The sequence below is a fragment of the Amia ocellicauda genome, chromosome 5 (assembly GCF_036373705.1).
Source record: "Amia ocellicauda isolate fAmiCal2 chromosome 5, fAmiCal2.hap1, whole genome shotgun sequence".
Classification (NCBI taxonomy): Eukaryota; Metazoa; Chordata; class Actinopteri; order Amiiformes; family Amiidae; genus Amia; species Amia ocellicauda.
The window spans coordinates 36,714,250-36,735,414 of NC_089854.1; the positions used below are offsets into that span (position 1 = coordinate 36,714,250).

A 21,165-nucleotide genomic window follows, 5' to 3' on the forward strand; every position below is an offset into this window, starting at 1 on the left:
AATTATACAGTTCTTGTGGTGAAAAAAAACGAAAAAAAAAAACAAACAAAAAAACGATTTCGCTCTATACAATTTTAGTAAGGCATGGTCGGGACATCAAAGTATTAGGTCCTTACTTCATTGATACTAGGGCGTCTTTTTACGCTGAATAGATTGTGGCAGTGAAACTTGAATCGCTGTAGATAACATAGATTGGATTTATTGACCAACCACTGTGCTGTGGCATATTGGTGTGCTCACTGGCACAAGTTACACAGTTGAAAAATTAATTAACATAAATATTCCCCTGAACCCAAAATAATAACCTTTATTCTGGACTGTTATAGTGCATCACAGTGCCAAAAGAGGAGACTGTCTCGAAGAAATACATAATTGTATTACATCAGTGGTTAACCAATCTCAATGTGTTAAATCGCAAACAATATTTACAATGTATTGGGTTACCTTGTATTACCTATCAGTCATAGTTTGTAATTGCTACAGTCATAGTATAGGTTAGGTGTAGTATGCGTCAGTAATAGTATAATTTAGGAGTATTATACACATTAATAATAGAATGTAAAAGTAAGTAGGTTAATAGCTGTAGTACAATAGGTATGTTCATGTTAGATTTTCAGAAAGCTTTTGATAAGGTTCCACGCCAAAGACTGATCCTCAAATTGGAAGCTGTAGGCATTCAGGGTAATGTAAGTAGATGGATTATGAACTGGTTGATGTCTAGGAAACAGAGGGTGTCGATTAGAGGAGTCGCTTCTAACTGGAGTGAGGTTGTTAGTGGAGTTCCACAGGGATCAGTACTAGGGCCTGTGCTGTTTCTAATCTATATTAATGATGTGGACTCTGGGATAGTTAGCAAACTTGTCAAATTTGCAGATGATACTAAAATAGGTGGGTAAGCAGAAACAATCTCGACAGCACAGGTTATTCAAAGGGATAATATTCAGTTGTGGGCCGACACCTGGCAGATGAAATTCAGTGTGGACAAGTGCAAGGTATTACATGCAGGCAATAGAAATGTCCACTATAATTACACTATGGGAGGAATAGAACTAGATGTAACGCATGAGAAAGGCCTAGGAGTCTACGTGGATAATAGATAATAACAGATAATAGGATTTCTATCTTTTTCCCCCACAGGTTGAAACTGAAACAATGACAAAACATCTCTGTGCTGAACTTGTGAGAAAACGGCCACATTACTGTTCACTGTAGAGCATTTATAGGCACCCCCCTACATCGTATAAGTACACAATATTTTCTGTACTATTTTTTGTTATTTATCTCAAACAACTTCAACTTGAAATCTGAATGTGCAAGGTTTATTTGGTTATAACATTAAGGACTTGCATTTCCTTATATTATTTGTATTAATTTATTCATTTAACACACCCTTTTCACATGTTTTTATGTTGCATCTTAAAATACACCAAAATATTGAACACTGGTGACTGAAACATTGACAAATTCGGTTCAAAACAGTTTATGATATTTTAAAACTTAAATCAGTACAATTTGTTCACAAGCAGTAAGCAAACCAACATCCACAAGGTACTTTTCAGATTAATATGAAATGTGTTCTACAACACTGCAAATAATTTCAGTATGGAAATGAACAAACTCCCCAGCGATGTGGTTGAAGCTGAAAAGTTGGGAACATTTAAAAATAGACTGCATAGGATCCTTGGATCACTTAGTTATTAATGGACACCAAACGAGCATGATGGATTGAATGGCCTCCTCTCGTTTGTAAACTTTCTTATGTTCTTAAGTAATTCAGTCTGAGGATCACTCATTTAAAAGGAAGGCCAGCGAAAACAGCTCTGTAGTACCATATGATGTATAAAGAACCCCTCTTTATTAGGAGGATCCCAATATTTACTGCTGGTTGTCCATCGAAGTGAAGTGTGACAGATTTACGGCTATGTACAGAGTATACATTCACTGTACCATTAAAATCCTCTGAGAAGTAGACTTTAGAGAGAAATGTACTCCCTTTTTCCAAAGAGCTAAACTTACCAAAAAGTAAACAGCAGCATAATAAACACCAAATCTTCAGAAGCAAGTAATGCATTTAATTGAACTGTAGTGTTGGATAGTACAATTAATTATTTAATTTAATGTACAACTAATGTTACAGACTTGGACCTTTTACTGTCTTAACCTCTAGGTGTGATGCTTGCATCTGTTTCCCCCCTTCCACATAACACAGAAAGGGAAATAAAGACATCAGACTAAAGTAGAACAGGAAGAAAAATATCAATCAATCCGATTCCAGAGTCTTTGTTTCAGCTACACCCATCTGTGACCAGTTCAATTGTTCCTTTTAACCTATAGTGGAATGTCCCCTGGGGACCAGATTGACCAATTCCTGCAGAGTTTACAATGATTTAAGAGGGTCTCTTTTCCACCATTCTCCCCCTTTCAGTGTTTCATCCACATCCTTTAGAAGTGATTTGATTAAAAAACAGTAAAAAACATGACATCCATCAGCCCCGAGACCCTTCCAGTTACATTGTATGGAGGAGCAAGCACAGCTAGTTCAGTGGAGGACCAGTCCAGTTGGTCCCTCAGGCAAAGGTGGCTGTGAGAATGGCTTCCTGCTGCTGCTGGTGCAGAGTCCCGATGCCCACCGCGGGGGCCGGGAGAGCAGGCCGGCTCACCAGGCGTAGCTAAGGGACACACACACACATAGACAAAATGAGAATCTTCCTTATTTTTCCAATGAGCTCTTTGCATTGTTCTAATTGACAGGACTGTAAAAAGTTAAACACAAATCCCTGAGCAGGTACCTATCCTATGAAGAGTCTGGGTGAATCTAATCATTTTTCCTTAAAATTTATTTGAAGCATTTACATTAGGAAATCAATATATTTATCATATTTACCAATAACACTTGCATTGTCATGGACTTACCTTACAGGCTAACTGCTTTTCAAACCGGGGAGCTACAAAAGTCCAGGGGCCCATGTTCTGAGGCTCTTCCTGACTCCAAATAAAATCTGCAAAGCAGAAAGAGAGAGGGTATTACCTAAAACAGACCCAAGAAAAGATATGATGCAATTTCATGTTTGTATTTCAGGGTACATATAAATAGTCAGATAACAACCTAATGCAAGGTTGCCTTGTTCAATTTACCCTATGATTTTGACCCTGACTGACCTTTGGCGTTGCTGTATTTGCTGAGCTCCTGCTGCAGGGCTTCCAGGGGAAAAGGACAGAGCTCCTCCAGGCGGATCAGGGCCGTGTTGTGCTGGGCCCCGGCCACCTCCCTCTGTTTCAGCAGGGCATAGTAGTGCTTCCCAGAGCAAAGCACCACCCGGCTCACACTGCAGGGACAACCGCACAGAACTTGATACACAAAGAGCTGCTGCACCCAAACAACCTCAACTAGGCTCCATTCGTCACCTACTTTTCTACATGTTTAGCCCTTATACCTGAAGTAAAATTATTCTCTGAAGCAGGCTTACATCTATAGTGGCTGGATAATAATTCTTAAATAAAGAAAATAGTTCTGGACAGATAAATAGCTTATTGAAGTTAATGTATATGCTGTGTGCGAGTTCCTGTGTGAGAGTATCTGTGAAATCTTGAAAAGAACTTAGAAATTGAATGAAAACTTGGAATCCAATTTTTAATTATTTGTAAATGAAGAACTAATCATATTATTTTAAAGCAAGAGAGAAAATAAGGGCATGAGCCTGAAAAAGTTAAATGTCCTTTAATACAACTGCCCTTAAAAAAATAGGACAATAAAACAAGAGACTAGAAGCTGAATCCCACCCCTTAGTCCTGCACTGAATAAAATCTTCGACTCACACTCCACCTCCCAGTTGCATAAAACAACTTAAGTTACATTTCTTAAGTAGGATTCCTCAACTTTAAGTTGATCACATAAGTGAATATACTTAAGTATTTTGCTTAAGGTAGTTAGTTAATGGTTGCAAAAAACGACTTAAGGGTAATTTTCATTAAAAAAAAAAAACTTAAGGGTCCTATTCAGGTACCTTAAAGCCTGTTTATAATTGCTGAATTTCTAAACATTGAAAATGAAGATGAAGCTGTGCTTCACACAAGGGTTTTTAGAGATAGAGACAATCCTTTGGATACACTGGATGATAATGAAAAACAAATTAACTAAAAACTAAAGGATGAACAATTACCGGACAAATGTTTAACAGATATTAAATAAACATCTGCGATGCTGGAATCAGATATAGAATCACAAAACTAGATTTAATTGTAATCTATTTAAAATAACGCATTTGAAATCTTGCGCAGGATTTGCCTTTAACTGTAAATGTGTGAATATGGCAGTATAACACGTGTGTGTGTGTGTGTGTGTGTGTGTGTGACAGGGAACAAGGTATTCCTTCTTGTTTGTTCTAAATATGTAGACATTAATTAATTAACATTATTAAAATGCAAGTTTTAAATATTAACATAAAAAGTATCAAGTAGTTATATAACCACCCATTGATTTTGTATTTCCAATACACTTTAATTATAAAGTATGTTGAAATAAATAAATATATGACAAGACGCTTTGTTTTGTATATGTAGTTTCTTAACTTCATATAACTATTTTAAGACCATTTACAAAATGTTAATACATTAAACTTTTCTAGTTCTCATACATTTTAAATTTCAGTAGTGCTCTGAACAGCAATGTTTCGTGCGTTTAATTACAGCCTCCGTTATTTCATCCCACAGTTTGTGTTTAGTGACTGCTGTCACCTTAAGATTAAATCTAGCCGTCAACATATTTTCCAATTTAACATATTCATCAATTAAAACTATTCTTTCTTCTTCAGACCAGTTGGGGTTTCGTCTCTGCCATTTTCTTGAGCAACACTATATAAAACAATGATCTGATGCGTCACACCATTTCTATGGTAAGCAGTCTGCAGTGCTCAGTAAGCTCGCAGTCTATTGGCTGAAGAAAAAGATGAATCGCAAGAGACACAATGGATTTTTCTAACCTAAGGGGAACACTTAAGGTGGTTTGTGCAACACTCTTAATTCATCCCCTTAGTTAAGAGGTAAATGTCCTTAAGTGAACAAATCACTTAAGTTGTCTTATGCAACTGGCCACTGGCTATTCGCATTTCAGTAGAATAAAGAAACTGCCATCGAGAATATATAACTGACAGATGGGTCAAAGTTTTTAACTGGTTTCAACCTTAGTCTTTGAAAGTGCATTTCAAAAAACATCTGAACAATTTTATTTCAATTTTTCTTTCAAAACAAAAACCCACAATGTTTTCACCCTATACTTTACCTGCTGGGTTTCACAGAGGGGTCACCAAGAACAGGCTTGAATGTTGTTCCTGGGGCCAAATCTGCCAAGCTTGACACAGCACCCTGGAAGCATTAAGGATGCGTCATAACAGATTACCTCACACTTCATAACAGATTATCTCACACTTTAGGATTATGCATGCGCTTTATATAATGGTTGTCTGCTCTGTACATTACGAATCACAAATGTCTAATACCACAGTTTTGAAAGACCGTTTGCGACTCTAGTGTGTATGATCAGACCCAGCTTGGATTTGACCATTGTCCCAAACACACCTCCGAGTGCCTGATTCACTATGGATTCAGTGGGCATAATTCTCTCTGCCCGACTCACATGAGCTAGCCCAAATCCACTCCTGGACCGGTCGGTGGTGTTTCACAGTGTTGCCGCCTGGCACTTACCGAGAAACGGAGCAGCATCTTAGGTGAAGCCACGATGAGGGGCTTCCGGAAGCTTCTGACCATCTGACGACGCAGCAGGTGGAAATACTGCGCAGGGGTGGTGGGGTTGACCACAGATATGTTGACATTGTCCCCATCCACACCCTCCTCTCGACTGTCACACAGCTGTGATGCAACAGAGGGGATAAGAAAACAAGGACAGTTTTCTTGTAACTGATAGGGAGAAATGTACTTCCTCATTCCGAATGGTGGAAAAGGAACACTCAAAAAACCTGCTACAGAGAACAACTACACCTGGCCTCTCCAGAGCAATGCTCAAATCTTAAATCCATACATGGTGCAAATAGAATATTTTTGGCACCTAGACCGGGCACTGTCCTGCATCAGTAACTCAGTGTGAGGGGGTGTTTTTGAGTTCCTATATGTGCTGACAATGTCCAGTGCACCTGAGATAAGACTCAGATGCAGGTGGTAATATTGGAATGGATCAAGTAATTCTATCAGTTTCATATGAAATACATTAGCATTCTTGTGAGGGTCACCAAAAGAAAGAATATTACCTCATTCACACAGAAACTTATGCTGGCTTTTTGGTGGCATTTTGTTGCCGGCAAGGTCTGTGTGAAAGGGTTAATTGCTGGCATTACGACACCGGCAACTCTGCACCCCGGGACCTAGTCTAAATGGTAGCAAAGAGGTACAAACTGCAGACATACATGTATAAATAACACAAAAAAAACACAACAGAGGAAGACACTCTGATTTCCATAGCAGGCCGATGCATTACCTGCAGAAACCTCTCGATGCGACAGGAGGAGTGTTCGGGCCCGGCCCCGTCGTAGCCGTGGGGCAGGAGAACGACCAGGCCGCTCTGCAGGAGCCACTTCGCCTCGCCTGCAGGACCACACCCACAGCAGCAAGACAAGTATTAGCTTCCCACCCATGCAACTCTCATCCTGCAGACTGGGAGATAAGTGGATTCTTATCTGGCCACTGCAGGCCGCACAGGAGTGACTGTCAACACATCACTGCGAACACCTGAGCAGTGAGCAGAAACTCGGCCCGTTTCCTACCTGACTTTTACAGTTAGGATTACATAAAGTAGTATTTGCCATTCTATAAAATGTTTTCATTGTTTTGTGATAATTGCAAATAATGTAATAGCATCTGCCAATTAATAAACACACAAACAATTATTGTAGAACTATACTTTTTTTTCTCTAGTAACCATTTTTGTGTATGTTACTTAGCAAACAATACTTGCCAATTTCCCGTGTAAAGGTCTTGGTTATGTTTATGGCAAAGTGTCTTAAGATCACCTCAATATAATACTTGAATTTCCTGTGCATGGATAAGATTTACATTTACATATTTGTTATCTTATCTTATCATAGTTTTCCATGTGAGCAAACTTTGTTTTGAAAGTATTGTTTGATATTGGGTAACTGAGTAGGGCTCCATACCACAATGTGTTTGTTGAATTGATAAATCTACTGTTTTGTAGGTTTTACATGCCTTACCTCCAGTGATGAATGTGTCAAAGATAATCTGTGCTCCATTAAAGAAGTCTCCAAACTGGGCCTCCCATATGGGTAAGAGCTTTGGGCTCTCGATACTCATCCCATACTCAAACCCAAGGACAGCTTCTTCAGACAAAGCACTGTTACACACCTAACACAATAAAAAATACATCAATTAAATTATTGGTGAAATAAGAGACATATTTAAAGAACCATTATCATGCTACTTCAGAAGATTTTTCCATAAATGATCACCAGAAACATAACTGAACTTGCTAGGAAAAACTTTAAAGAAAAAAAAAAGTGCTAAATATATATATTTTTTTTTACCTCCAAGAATCCTTTCTGCTCAGGTACAATGTGATTCAGGGGGATGTACATGTCGTTTGATTCCTGACAGACAACCATGGCATGCCGCTGACTGAAAGTGCCACGCCCTACATCTTGTCCACTGATGCGAATATTAAACCCTGCAGAGTCAAAAGTAAATGAATACTTCCAGTAACTAGGGGGAAATGCCAAAATAAAGAGATGCTATCCTGTGTAAGAAGGATTTGCTTGATTGATGGACATGATATTCCAGTCTCACATTTAAGCCACAGCCACAGGAAACAGTGCTGCAAGAGAGTTGGAAAACTAGTCGGATTGATAAATATTGTGGATCACTGTGTGTCACGCGCATTTCTCTAAAACAGCAGATTGAGTAAATATGCATCCACAGCCTAACTCACAACAACAGTGACATTTTACAGCCAGCATGAACTTAAAATTAAAGTAAAACCATTACACACGTATCCCTGTATCAAGGTCATTGCACACACTCTGTAACCACATTTGCAACTGGCGGGGGTGGCAAACACTTCCTGTTGAGGCTGCAATGCAATAAATGAAGTCTACAGCATAAGATGAAGCGACTACAGAAAACAAGCTGAAGGAGCAAAATGTAATATGCTTGCATAGCTAGATGATGTAGACCTAATCATAAGAAAGTGGAGTGTGTGAAGAGGAACTCAATACCTTGACAGAGAAGGGAGCCGAATGCCAAAGCTTCAGCTGTGGACCAGTCTAGTTTAGTTCCTTCCTCCAGCTTCTGGAGTCTGGCCTGAAATTTTACGATTCGAAAGCTGAAACCTCAATCGAACGTTGATTTACGCCATAGTTGAAGTCAAAACTATTCACACCCTAAAATGGCAACAGTGTTATTCTTTGATTCATTTAGTTTCACAAATGTTGTTAAACTAAACTAAACATACTTGATTGGACATACAAAATATGATGAATTTATACAATCATAATATCAAATAATAATACAATTTCCACCAGGGACTTGATCGAGGGAAAATTATCTTCTCTTCCACATACTGTATAGATTTTTAGCGAGAAAGATAATATAAAAAAAGCTTACCTGAACATGCGTCTTGTTGAGGTGGCTGTGCAGTTGTATCTCCTCCGGGATGCTCACGGACTTGGCTCCCACGAACTGCAGCAGCTGTGTGGGGAGGCCGGTGTCCCAGGTCGAGATCTTGGCCTGGGGCTCCGTCAGGTCTCGCCAGTGGCCCTGCAAGTTGGTGGGGGGGGGGCTGTACAGTGTCATGTTGGCCAGATGCTCGTTCAGTTTGGAGTAGTAAGAGGTCTTTATCTCTGACCACTCCTGCTCGCTCATCAGTCCCTCCGATATCAGGAGGTCTGAATAGGTGTCAGGGATACTCTTCCTAGACCTGAGAGGTAAAAGGGGCAAAAAAGAATAAGACCCATGACCCTTGAATAATGAGGCTCTTCGAAACACATATGTAACATAGTTTTAATCAAAAGGCATTTCTTTTCTGGTATATATAGAGTCTCCACAGGAAAAAATGCTTTGATTGAAATAAACTCTAAAATTTATTTACACTACCCTCTTCAAGTTTTGGATATTTTTGGATACATGTAATAATAGAAAACAATGCCTGTCTCACACCCCTGTGCACCCAGCAATGCCAGTGTGTACCTCCTGGTAAAAAACTCACAACAGGAGTATGGCTGGATTACAATTTCACAGTGTTTTGATTAGTGCTGAATTAACTGATGCCCTGCTTTGGAGCTTTTTATGTTTTTTTGGTCTGTCTTTTTCGTTTTGCTTGAATTCAAACGTGAGCCAAAACATTTTGTACCAGCCTGTAAAAACACAGTCAATACCAATGCTGTGCTGCTTTGTATTTAATTTGTACTCAAACATGAGCACAAACTATAGCCATAAACAGAGCCGCCTGACATAAGCCATGGCAGAGCCTCTACTGCCATCGATTTACCAACAACTGTGATAAACAAACCACTTGCCAATTCCATTTGATACCTGATGATCTTGTACATGGCAGGGTTGGTGAAGAAAGGCTCGTCCAGCTCGTTGTGCCCCCACTGTCGGTAGCAGATGAGGTCCACGATGATGTCTCTGCGGAACAGCCGCTGGTACTCCACCGCCAGCCTGGTGGCCCGCAGGACCTCCTCCGCATCGTCCCCATTCACATGGATCACAGCGCATCCGATCATCTTACCTGAGCACAGCAAGTGCAGGGGATGAAATGCCAATTGAAGAATGGTAACTCGAACCAATTACTCTTAAAAAAGTATTTTTTTCTAGTTCCCCAAAAGGGTTAATAAATGGTGCTTGACATACCCACATCGCTGCAGTATAATGAAGATCTTCCTCTCTCAGCCGGAGTGGTATAACCGACTTGGTTGTTTACAATCAGATGGATGCTTCCACCTACTCTGAAGTGGGGGAGATTTGCAATTGTGAAGGTCTCCGCGACAATCCCCTGGCCTGAGAACGACGCATCCCCATGGACCTGCGATTCCCGATACACAAATGTGTGCATTGTTGTAATATCCATCAAAATATATGCATAGAAATATGTATGAAGCTCTGATTAATGCTCTACAGCAGTGGTTTTCTACCTTGGTCCTGGACCACCCCTGTGTCTTCATTTTGTTTCATCTGTGCTCTCAGTTACTTAATGAACTACCTGAACTATTTCCAATCATGTAGCAACTGATTAAGTTTACAATCAATTAATTTAGAGATTAGCTGGAACAAAACACTTAACACACAAGGGTAATTGCAGGATCTAGTTGTTTAAATTGTGTGAGTTAATTGTTTTAATGACACTAAAATTAATCATTAGTTCAATTAAGGGATCAAATAATTTGCCAAAGATATTTGAAAGAGTGGAGTTGTCAAGTTAACTAAACACTGATGCAAGGTGCTGAATCTTCCTACATTTTGTAACCAAATAAATAAAAAATTCAGTTCAGGGACAGGGTTGAGAACAGCTGCTCTACAGCAGTTTGTTTTGTCATTCTGAAAATGACACTTGGATGAGATTGTCCCCACAGGCTCTCTGAAGCACCAGCCTGCGTGCCTCTGTGGAGGGAAGCAGTGGCCCGTTCACCTGCAGACAGATGACTTTATCCCCAGGCTGAGCGCTGCTGTCTGGAGAGTAGTCCCCATCCTCCTTAGACTGCTGTCGTCCCCTGGTCTTGCCCACAGTCACGGGGTTGATTGCCTCCAGGTGAGAGGGGTTGGGCAGCATGGTGACGTGGAGGGGGTGTCCATAGCCGAAGTCCAGATCCACCGAGGAGGTCAGGTGAGACAGGACGTCTCCGATGGACGGGGAGTTCTCGGGAAACTCACTCAGTCCTCGCATCTTACGGAACATGAGCTTGAAGAGAGAGAAGCAGGAGAGTCACATCACGATTACACCTTGGCAATTGCAAATAGGTGTAAAACCCTCGGTGAATGTTGGCCATGGTCCCGTACCTCCGGAGGGAACTGCAGGAGTCCAGTCAGAAGATTGAGCCGCCCGCGGTGGGGCATGCCCATAATTACATCCGTCACCCCACTGTTTGCACAGAGACGGAACAGCTCGTGGAAGAATCCCATCATGCTCTCTGCCCCTTCTCCCCCGTATCTCTTCACTGTTGCAAACTTAGTACCTAAGAAGTGGTCAAATTCCTGTGAAACATAAAGCATGTATTGTTTAAAAAAAAAAAAAAAACAGCTACAAGAAGAAAGAAAAAGAAAACAGGTATCACTTTTCAAGATGACTCTGAAATGGGCTCCTTGACTACTAAATGTATTTTATTAGAACATCATATTGAATAACAGCTGGATTATTAAAAAGTAGATGATCTTTGAAACAGGTTCATGAAACCATCCTCTGTGGCTCTGCACTCTTACCTGCGATTCTAGCATGATTCTGGCTAGATTTCTCCTCTCTTCTGGTGAGAACGTTTCCTTTTTCAGTTCCTCAAACCTGTTGGAGAACCACTCTCTCTCCTCCAGGCTTTGGAGCTGGTTGGTCTCCACACAGATGTGACCACAATAGGTGTGGTCAAGATAGGCCAACACATCTTCCAGTGAGGCTTCCTCTTTGCCAAAGTGCTTTAAAGCTTTTAAAATAAAAAGGTAAGTTTTTACGAACCAAAATGCTGTAAGATTGATGGGCACTGCATTGATAAACTTGTGTAATTCTCGGTTAACATGTAATTATTTTGTGAAAGTATAATATAAAAAAATGTGAATAGCATTCACTGTACATAGATTAAAAACTATCTATAAACTTGCCTTGCTGAGGAATTATACTTCTCTGCCTCTCAAATAGAGAACCACCAGGAACATTTAAAGATGCAAAACTGCATGTAAGCTTGCGTTAGGACACATTCATAAGCGCTCATCAGTTGTAAAATATATTAATCAGAAAGGCTCTAACTATCAGAGCTAAGTGGACCTGGACAATTCCAGACTTATAAATACCTGTAATTTAATCTCTGTATTTCAACAACAATGAAAACAAACAAAATATTTACCACTTGTGTTGAAAGGACCGTGAAGCACTTCGGTCAACAGGCTGACTTCAGGCACCATGTCCATCACTGATTGACCAGTGAATAAAGGGTTAATCTTCGCAGCCTTGTGGCCATATGTTCGGTAGGCCTCCACCAATCGTGCCAGGCCATGATCTACCAAAAAGAAACAAAATCACTTACGCTGTCATACATAGAAAGGAAAGTGAGTGCTTGAGAGAAGGGGACCCACTATGCAAAATCACTAACATTTTTAAAAGACTGACATTTGAAATAACCAGAGAGACGATTAAGGATCTAAATATCTACCTTGGCTATGAAATGGGCCCAGAAATGTGGAACAAATCAGCTAACTTTAGTTCTTCACTTCACTTCATCATTTGCTAAACATTTACTTGGTATTTGCAAATAAGTAAACACATTCTTGAGCGAAAAGTTTAATATTAAATGTTGCAACCACTACCCCACAAGAGTCCCATTTATATACTGATACTGTTTTGTCCTTAAGTATATTTATTTGGAGAAATATGCATTATTAAACGAAACTAAATGGTAAAAAAACACCACCATTCACCCACTTTATCTGCATGGACCTTTATTATCGAAACCTGTATTAAACTTGCACGTAGTATTGATCAATGTCAAGAATTAACTGTACAACTGTTCTCCATCCAATAGCTAGATAGATCCAATGCCACCGCCTAGGCAATATGGCTGTCGAGTGTTTCATAATATTGGGAAGAGTTTACATACACAGGTTTGAGCGTCTATGGTATCCTGTCCTAACCTCTCCGAAGGAAACACAAACCCAACATTTTAGTTCCACCTATATGTTGCGACACATTGCCATATCAAAAAGACAGAAGATTATTGTGTAATAGAGCCTAAAAATAACACAGCACCACAAGTAGGTATATCAGTTACGCCAGTTGTTTGATAAGAATATGAATGTATTGATACACTGCTATATTCTACGCATTCGTATGAACACCTAACTGAAAAAGTGAAGCTACTTACATAAATTAAAAACATACTTAATAGGCAATTTGATGACATATCACTGACCTTGGTTGTGTGCAGAGATATACTCGGACTTAATCAATTTGGGGTCAGTGTCGCTCCTCTTCGGCTTGTACCCATAGACACCTCTCTCGGTGTGATACACATTGCTCAGGAGCGGACGAGCTGTATTCAGACACGTCCTGGCTGCTAAATGCAAGGGTTTCGATAAAAGAAAAGCGGACATGTTTGATTAGGTTTTGCTGACGTTACAAATAATACAACTAGGACTTGTGTGAAGCAGTCGGAGCAGAATTAGGCAGCCATGCTGTAAGCCCTCTTGCCACTGAAGCGGGAGCTTTGACAACACCTCCCACTGCGATTGGTTAGACTGAGTCGGATTACTTTTCACGTTGGACTGGTGCGAAGGGCAGCAGATCTACCCCTTTCATGCGCCACGACAACTATAATTAAAGTGGATTTTGAATGGCATGTCCTCCATGGAGGGCACTGCCACCGACAGGACCGCACACTACATGCATGTTACACTCTCTCTATGTATGTGTACACCTGTTTGTGTGGACTGTACTGTGGATCTCCAGGACCAGGGCTGGAGACACCCACTGTACTGTGTTATGAGAGATGGGGTTATTGTTGGGACATTTCCAATGAGGACATGCATTGATGTATTAATTGTCGCTATCCGACTCTCTCTCTCTCTCTCTCTCTCTCTCTCTCTCTCTCTCTCTCTCTCTCTGTAGTTCTCCATGATCTCTGCTTTTGACCCCTGCCGTACTCTACTTAGAGAAGTGATTATAGTTTCAAGATTTTGAAATAATGGAGCATCAAAATAAGCTTTATTTAGATGTAATTTATATTAGAAGTAGTCTATTTATTTTAGCATTTTCTAAGACCTATTCTAAAAGCGTATGTTTGTTGGGTAAACAGTATTTATACTGTTATTTTTTGTTTATATCGTATTTCGTTTTAAAATACAATACGTGTTATTCAATCTGATTTTGAGTACAGTGATCTTACTATCATTCAAGATGGCTGTGCTGTGTCTCGCTTTTGTGCTTCGCTCTATTGTTTGTGTATTTCTATGGTTGTGACGAATACAGGGGCTTCTTTGTATAGTAAGACGCCGGGATTGCCTTATTCAATGCATAATAATTGCAATATAATATGCAATCAAATAATATATAAATTGCGTAAAAGAATAAACATTTTAAAACAAACAAATGTACCAGTTCATATTTTCTGTCCACTACAACCTGAGAACAGGCTCATCTTGTTTTAATTTAGTTCAGGCACTACTTGGGATGCCAAATTTAGGAGGTCTTTCGACAACAGTGAAGGATTTTTTTTTAACTACAAACAAACCTGATGTTTACAGAAATTGAAGGTAATCACATTTGAATTGTACTTTTAATAGGGAGCATGCTTAATTTCCATTGTGTATAAACTGTTTCTAATGATCCATTTATGATACTCTAATGCCACTGCTTACATATTGTTCAGTACAGTACGAAAATAGCTGTTTTCTTTTTCATGTTCTCTTATTCCTAGTTGATACAGGCCTACACCTGTCTGTTTTGGTTTTCATATTATGTTGATGGCGCTAAAAATATATGAGGACATCTCCTAAGTATTTTCCTCGATGTTTTTCCCCCCGCAATGTTTTTATTTGTCAATGGCGTGTTTAATACGACCAGCGCTTCTTTTCACTGATAATTCGATTTTTTTGTATTTAAATTATTCAGATGCTATAATTTTACATGTGCTTAAGTTACATTACACTGTACCTTGTTACACAGTGTTAGCGGACTGTATTCTAATTTATTAGTGACACGGTGTTGTTTACATTTATACCGAATTCTAGATTAACCTGGTTTATTTCATTTGGGCATTTAACGTTGCATGTATTAAGTTGCCCGTTTCTTTTAAAAACGTGTCTGAGCCCTAAATACCAATACGTATATGACTGTTATTATACTGAATGCTAGTCTGTTTCTGTAATTGTAAATCCGGAATAACCGAAGCTTTCAGATCCCACATCTTGTGGTACCAGAAGCTTCGTAGTTTAACTCCTGTCAGTCAGTAGACGCTCAGCATAGATGACTATATACTTAAAGTTGAATTTTTTAACTAGATTTGCGATTTTGGTTCAATTGTACGAAATATCTGTTCATATGGAAACTATATTTTATGTTTTTTTATTATAGTTTCATTATAATGCTTTCTCTCTCTCTCTCTCACTTAATTCGTTTCATATTAACAAGGAAGACGTTACGCTGAGACAAATAGCGACAATCATGGTTTGAAAAGGGTAATCAAATGAAGATCTGGTAAGAGGTTTCTTCCTGTAGAAAGTATCACCTGATTTTGATTCTTAACGAATATGTTTGTTTTTAATGCTCAGTATTGATGTCTAACTCGTGTAGGATATATTTGACAGGCTTATATTATATATTTTTTGGGTGAATTTTCTGAATCATTCTGCTGGGATTTCCCTGTAATACTACATCAGTCACAAAAAAAGCTGTGCATAATTAATTTTCAGCATGATTACATTCTTAGAAATATGAGTAATAATTTAATTTAATACATACAAATAATTTAGGGTATTAGTCATAAGTGGCTCAGCAAAAACAGTCAACTTGTTTATCACCAATTTTACCATTACACATTGATATCATCATATGAACCTGCCACAAATATGCAAGACAACTGTGGGTACTCTGGGTGTAATATTTTTATTGATTGAGTTTTAGAAGCTAAAACCATCACATATTCAGAAATTATAGCTCAGATTCCCTTATTCATTTTGTCAATTAAACAAGTGGCTTCTGTTTTGCAGAATGCCTGCAGAGCACAAGAAGTCAGTTAACATGGATGAGAAAGAAGTGTGCTCGTTTAGCAACAAAGACAAAGAGACCGGCGACAAACGCCCGGCTGTCTCCAGGGAGAAGGGGAAGGAGGACCCCAAGGTGAGTGGCAAGAAGGAAAACGCCAAAGCGGCAGAGGAGAAGAAGAGGAGGCTGGAGGAGGAGAAGCGCAAGAAGGAGGAGAAAGAGCGCAAGAAGAAGGAGGAGGAGAAGCTCAAAGCCGAAGAGGAGCAGAAGAAGAAGGAGGAGGAGGAGAAGAGACAGCAGGAAGAGGAGGAGAAGAGGATGCAGGAGGAGGAAGAGAAGAGACAGCGAGAAGAGGAGGCAGCTCGTCTGAAGTAAGAGTCCAGCTTTAGATGCATTTGGGCATTTTTAAATTCAACAACTTGTGATTTTTTTTGTTACAGAACTCAATTTTTTTTAAACCATAAAGGAAGTATGTGAAGCTTGAACCAAGATTATGACAATTATTTCATTTTTTCTTAAAAGGCTTATTTGGCTGCCAACAGGCATGGTATTTTGTACTTGAACATATTAAAATATTAAATAAACACATACATACATTGAAGTGAAGTTAATAGAGTCAACTAAATATGTATTTATTGGTTTCTTTTTTGGATGGATGTTTGGGAAGTAGATGCATTTGGGTCAGAAACCCCAATATTTCAGACTACTGTTTACATTGACAGTTGCCTTAGGAATAGCTAAAATTCAGTCGTGGGTGTTTACACTGCTGAAAATGCCTAAGCTGACTTAGAGCTGCTAAAAATAGCAAGTGTGAGAGGGTTATCACCAGTTGATCACCTTCATAGCCAATTGATGCTCCGTTTGGAAACATTTTCATATTAATTGGATCCTACTATAGATGCTTGCCAGTTGCATTATTGTGTATTAAGTGTCTGAATTTGTTTTCTTTAGAGAGAAAGAGGAAGCCCATCAGCTTCACCAGGAGGCCTGGGAGCGTCACCAGTCGAGGAAAGAGCTGCGAAGCAAGAACCAGAATGCCCATGAGGGGCGCCCAGAGGAGACCTTCTTCAGCAGGCTGGACTCCAGCCTCAAGAAGAACACGGCCTTTGTCAAGAAGCTGAAGACCATTACAGAACAGCAGAGGGATTCCCTCTCCAATGACTTCAGCAGCCTCAACCTGAGCAAGTACATCGCGGAGGCTGTTGGATCCGTCGTGGAGGCCAAGCTGAAGATATCTGATGTGAACTGTGCTGTGCACTTGTGCTCCCTGTTCCACCAGCGCTATGCCGACTTTGCTCCATTGCTGCTCCAAGCCTGGAAGAAGCACTTTGAGGCACGCAAGGAGGAAAAGACTCCCAATGTCAGCAAGCTCCGCACAGACCTGCGCTTCATCGCTGAGCTCACGATCGTCGGCATTTTCACCGACAAAGAGGGCCTCTCCTTGATCTACGAGCAGCTGAAGAACATCATCAACATGGACCGTGAGACGCACATGCACGTCTCGGTGGTCATCAGCTTCTGCAAGCACTGTGGGGATGACATCGCTGGGCTGGTGCCAAGGAAGATCAAGATGGCCGCAGAGAAGTTCAGCCTTGCCTTTCCCCCCAGCGAGATTATCAATTCTGAGAAGCAACAGCCCTTCCAGAACCTCCTGAGAGAGTATTTCACGTCTCTGACCAAACACCTCAAGAAAGACCACAGAGAGCTGCAGAACATCGAGAGACAAAACAGGTGATGAAGGGCGACTATGTACATATCTGGTCTTTTTGTTTTGTAATGCTTGTAATGAGATGATACCAGTAATTGCTTCTGTAATTATAACTGATTGTTGAGAAGGAAACTGTGTGATTTGTATCGTACTTCGTGTACAGCCCTTATGGTATAGCACTCAACTGAGCTGGGCCACATTTAAATAGTGATAAATAATTATTCATTTAAGCATGTTCATAAAAAAGGTATTATGTGATATGTTTCCTGTCTGACATGGACTTTCCTCCTTCATTTCCGCTAGACGTATTTTACATTCCAAGGGGGAGCTGAGTGAAGATCGACACAAGCAACATGAGGAGTTTGCCACTTCCTATCAGAAACTGCTTGCCAACACTCAGTCCCTGGCGGACCTGTTGGATGAAAACATGCCAGAGCTACCTCAGGATAAAACAGTGCAAGAAGGTAACTGGTCGAAACTCACCGTTTCATATCCTTAGCCTTGACAAGCTTCTGGCAAGTGCCATTGTAGCCAACATGGGTGTTTTACGTGGATCAGAAACAAACAAACACAAACAAAAAAGCACACACTCTTATTCTTAAACACAAAAATGTGAACAAAAGTGTAAATTGATCTATTTATGATGTAAACCTTGAAAGGAACATGTAGGTTCTGTGGGCTGTGAGATTGTCACCTTGTTTTTGCAAATGCTTGACAGAACACGGCCCTGGCATCGACATCTTCACTCCCGGCAAACCTGGCGAGTACGACCTGGAGGGAGGCATCTGGGAGGACGAGGATGCACGCAACTTCTACGAAAACATGGTGGACCTGAAAGCTTTTGTGCCTGCTATATTGTTCAAGGACAATGAGAAGAGCTTTCAGGGGAAAGACAAAGAGGAGGCAAAAGGTTTGATTATTTTTTATTTATTGTGTTTTCTGTGCATTATTGGCAAGGATATTGAACATTTCCAGTACTGCAGAAAAACACACCCCTTGTATTTCACAGAATTTTCATCTTTATTCACTAGTACTAGGACATCATTTTTCTGGAGTAAAGTGTTTACAAGGCATTGGAAATATGTTTTTAAAAATGACCTATTTTTAAAGGTACAAAAGAGCAATACAACAAAGCTAAATTCAAATTTGTCATTGCTGTAATGTAAATGCATATTATTCTGCTAGGTAATGTTTGAATTTTGAGTATCATTAAGATTCTTAATTAAGCTGCTTATTCAAAGCACACATTTATTAAGTACCTAAACTAAAAGGACATTGTTATGAAGTCCATGTCAACGTAATTTTAAGGCCCTGCTTTTGAAACTAATAGAATAAACTTGTCTGAAAGCTCCGAAAACACCTTACAACTTTGGAAAATTCCATGTGAAAACCAGACTTACAACCTTTTATACTATTGTTATTTTTATTGTTACAACTGTTACTGTTGACTTCTCAACTTCACTAGCATCTGGAAAGAGTCAACAATAGCAGTGAGACTGGAGTCAGTGGATCATCCATTGAAAACGTGAAGCCCTGTGCGTAGTGCAGAATTCAGTAACCAAATCCTCAACTGCAGTTTTTCAGTTCCCTAAACCTGGATTCACAGACCTTGATTAGCACTTGGAGAAGTCTACCTAAAATTACATTGGGTCTGTGGAAGTAGTCCACTGCATTTAACCTCTTAGCAGCAGCAGTCTCTTGGTTCAGTTGTGTTATTTCTGTGTTGCTCCAGAATGTAAAGATGGGAAGGACAACAAGGATGTACCCAGTACAGAGGAGCTGGAGCTGGAACTGGAAACCCTGGATATCAATGATGACACCCTCGAGCTGGAAGGAGCGGATGAGGCCGAAACAGATGACCTTACTAAGAAACTGCTGGACGAACAAGGTCGGTTTGAAGGAATGCCCAATATCAATGCTTTTATTACCAGTTTCACATCACTCTGAGAAATGATCTCTCTGTCATGTAAAAGAGCTGACAGTTTATTGAAACACAAAAAAACAACAACAGCTTCATACATAAATGTGTGAATGCCAAAAACAACTGTGGCCAGCTTCAATTGAAAAGCTCTTGAGGGACTCCTGAATAGGGGTACTACATCTGTGGAGGTAATGCCAGCCCCCAACATGGCAAAATAAGGACCATCATTCAGATGGCAAGGGACACGTTTCCTCAGACTGCATTGGAGACCAAAGCTGTGAGATCTGGTCTGAAACGGTACAACAAGGGGGAATGCAGGCAGTCCTTAGCTGTTAAAGGCTCCTCAGATAGAGTAGTGCCCCAGGTCTTTCTGATGTTTACCACATGCAGATTAAATACAGGCAATAAAATGTATTTTTTACATAGCAAAATGCTGAACAGTCAAGCCACTGTTGCTGTTATACAATGAGAACATATGCTAGTATCATTAAATATTGACCACATGAGTTAAAAACCTAGTGCTACATTTATGAATATTATACAAGAAACATAAGCGCTTCTTAAAACTTACATCAGATCAAGTTTTCATATGTGTAGGTTTGTTTTAATGCAGCAGGATCTAAATCATTCAAATGCCTCTGTCCCTAGAAAACTCAATATTTTATGTATGTAAAATTATTCCAATTACAATTAATAGTTCTTATTTGCTACATAAGACTTCTGCAAAGTCCTTAATCTCCAAGTACAGTAAATTCCACCCCACAGAGTTTAATACTTATTTTTAAGTGAATTATATTGATGTCTGAAGCTTTGTGTCATTTGTTTTGAATTGTACTTGCATGCATATAATGACACAGTATTTGTACACTTTCTTCCAGAACAAGAAGACGAAGAAGCGAGCACAGGTTCCCACCTGAAGCTGATAGTGGATGCCTTCCTGCAACAGTTGCCCAACTGTGTTAACAGGGATTTGATTGACAAGGTATTTTTTTTTTATATGTAGTGCTAAGGGTCTGATTTCATAATTGCATTTAATGTAGAAAACATAGATAATCCAATAACACATTTCTGCTTTTTGTGTTTACACAGGCTGCAATGGATTTCTGTATGAATATGAACACAAAATCTAATCGGAGAAAACTTGTACGGGCTCTCTTCACTGTTCCCAGACAGCGGTAATGCACTCTACCTGTTAATATGATCAAAAGTTCCGCTCTTCCCTTTTATCAGGCAGCCCCCCACCACACACACACTTTTTGCTTTGAATTGCAGACGAAAGTTTCCTGCAGCTGGTACAGTAACAATTATTGTTGTGTTGTTTGTATGAAGCACACACTCAGTATCTTGTGTAGGTTGGACCCTGCAGCTTGCATGACTGAGATAGAACTAGGCCCTAAATCACAGGGCCCCACACACACAGGCAGCGAGTCAATAAAAGTAATTATCTGGGCCTGCAGGCCGAATACGGCCCCCCAATGGTTTTAATCCGGCCCCTGTAAAGGTGGTGTGTCATTAAGTAATTAGGCTCACGACAGCTTGTGAATGAGGAAATTGCATGTGAAAACTACAATTCCCTTCAGCCATTGTGAATGTCATTGGTGTGAGGTAGGGTTTTAACAG

At 39.9% G+C, this 21,165-nt stretch overlaps 2 protein-coding genes across 6 annotated transcripts in view; one reads left to right on the forward strand and one right to left on the reverse strand.

The window, feature by feature from the left end:
• Positions 1–1,297: 1,297 nt before the first annotated feature.
• dhtkd1 (dehydrogenase E1 and transketolase domain containing 1) lies at positions 1,298–13,470 on the reverse strand. Its single transcript, XM_066705048.1, has 17 exons — positions 13,128–13,470; positions 12,066–12,218; positions 11,437–11,648; positions 11,017–11,211; positions 10,649–10,918; positions 9,874–10,045; positions 9,553–9,751; positions 8,626–8,938; positions 8,238–8,322; positions 7,551–7,690; positions 7,221–7,371; positions 6,488–6,594; positions 5,701–5,865; positions 5,279–5,361; positions 3,160–3,326; positions 2,914–2,999; positions 1,298–2,669 (listed from the first exon to the last, which is right to left on the reverse strand). Exons 1-17 carry the CDS (start codon positions 13,306–13,308, stop codon positions 2,568–2,570), a joined length of 2,781 nt encoding a protein of 926 aa, XP_066561145.1. The 5' UTR covers positions 13,309–13,470; the 3' UTR covers positions 1,298–2,567.
• Positions 13,471–13,816: 346 nt separating this feature from the next.
• The window catches only part of upf2 (UPF2 regulator of nonsense mediated mRNA decay), a 30,583-nt gene continuing 23,234 nt past the window's right edge, over positions 13,817–21,165 (forward strand). For 2 of the 5 annotated variants that reach the window (XM_066705045.1, XM_066705046.1), the window contains exons 1-9: positions 13,818–14,466; positions 15,344–15,409; positions 15,922–16,287; positions 16,868–17,647; positions 17,928–18,088; positions 18,343–18,534; positions 19,357–19,512; positions 20,424–20,527; positions 20,635–20,720. In XM_066705045.1, coding sequence (XP_066561142.1) covers positions 15,923–16,287; positions 16,868–17,647; positions 17,928–18,088; positions 18,343–18,534; positions 19,357–19,512; positions 20,424–20,527; positions 20,635–20,720 — 1,844 coding nt within the window. In that variant the 5' untranslated portion in view covers positions 13,818–14,466; positions 15,344–15,409; position 15,922. Of the gene's footprint in view, positions 14,467–15,343; positions 15,410–15,921; positions 16,288–16,867; positions 17,648–17,927; positions 18,089–18,342; positions 18,535–19,356; positions 19,513–20,423; positions 20,528–20,634; positions 20,721–21,165 lie in introns of all 5 variants that reach the window. The other 3 variants (XM_066705047.1, XM_066705042.1, XM_066705043.1) reach the window with 3 other exon arrangements.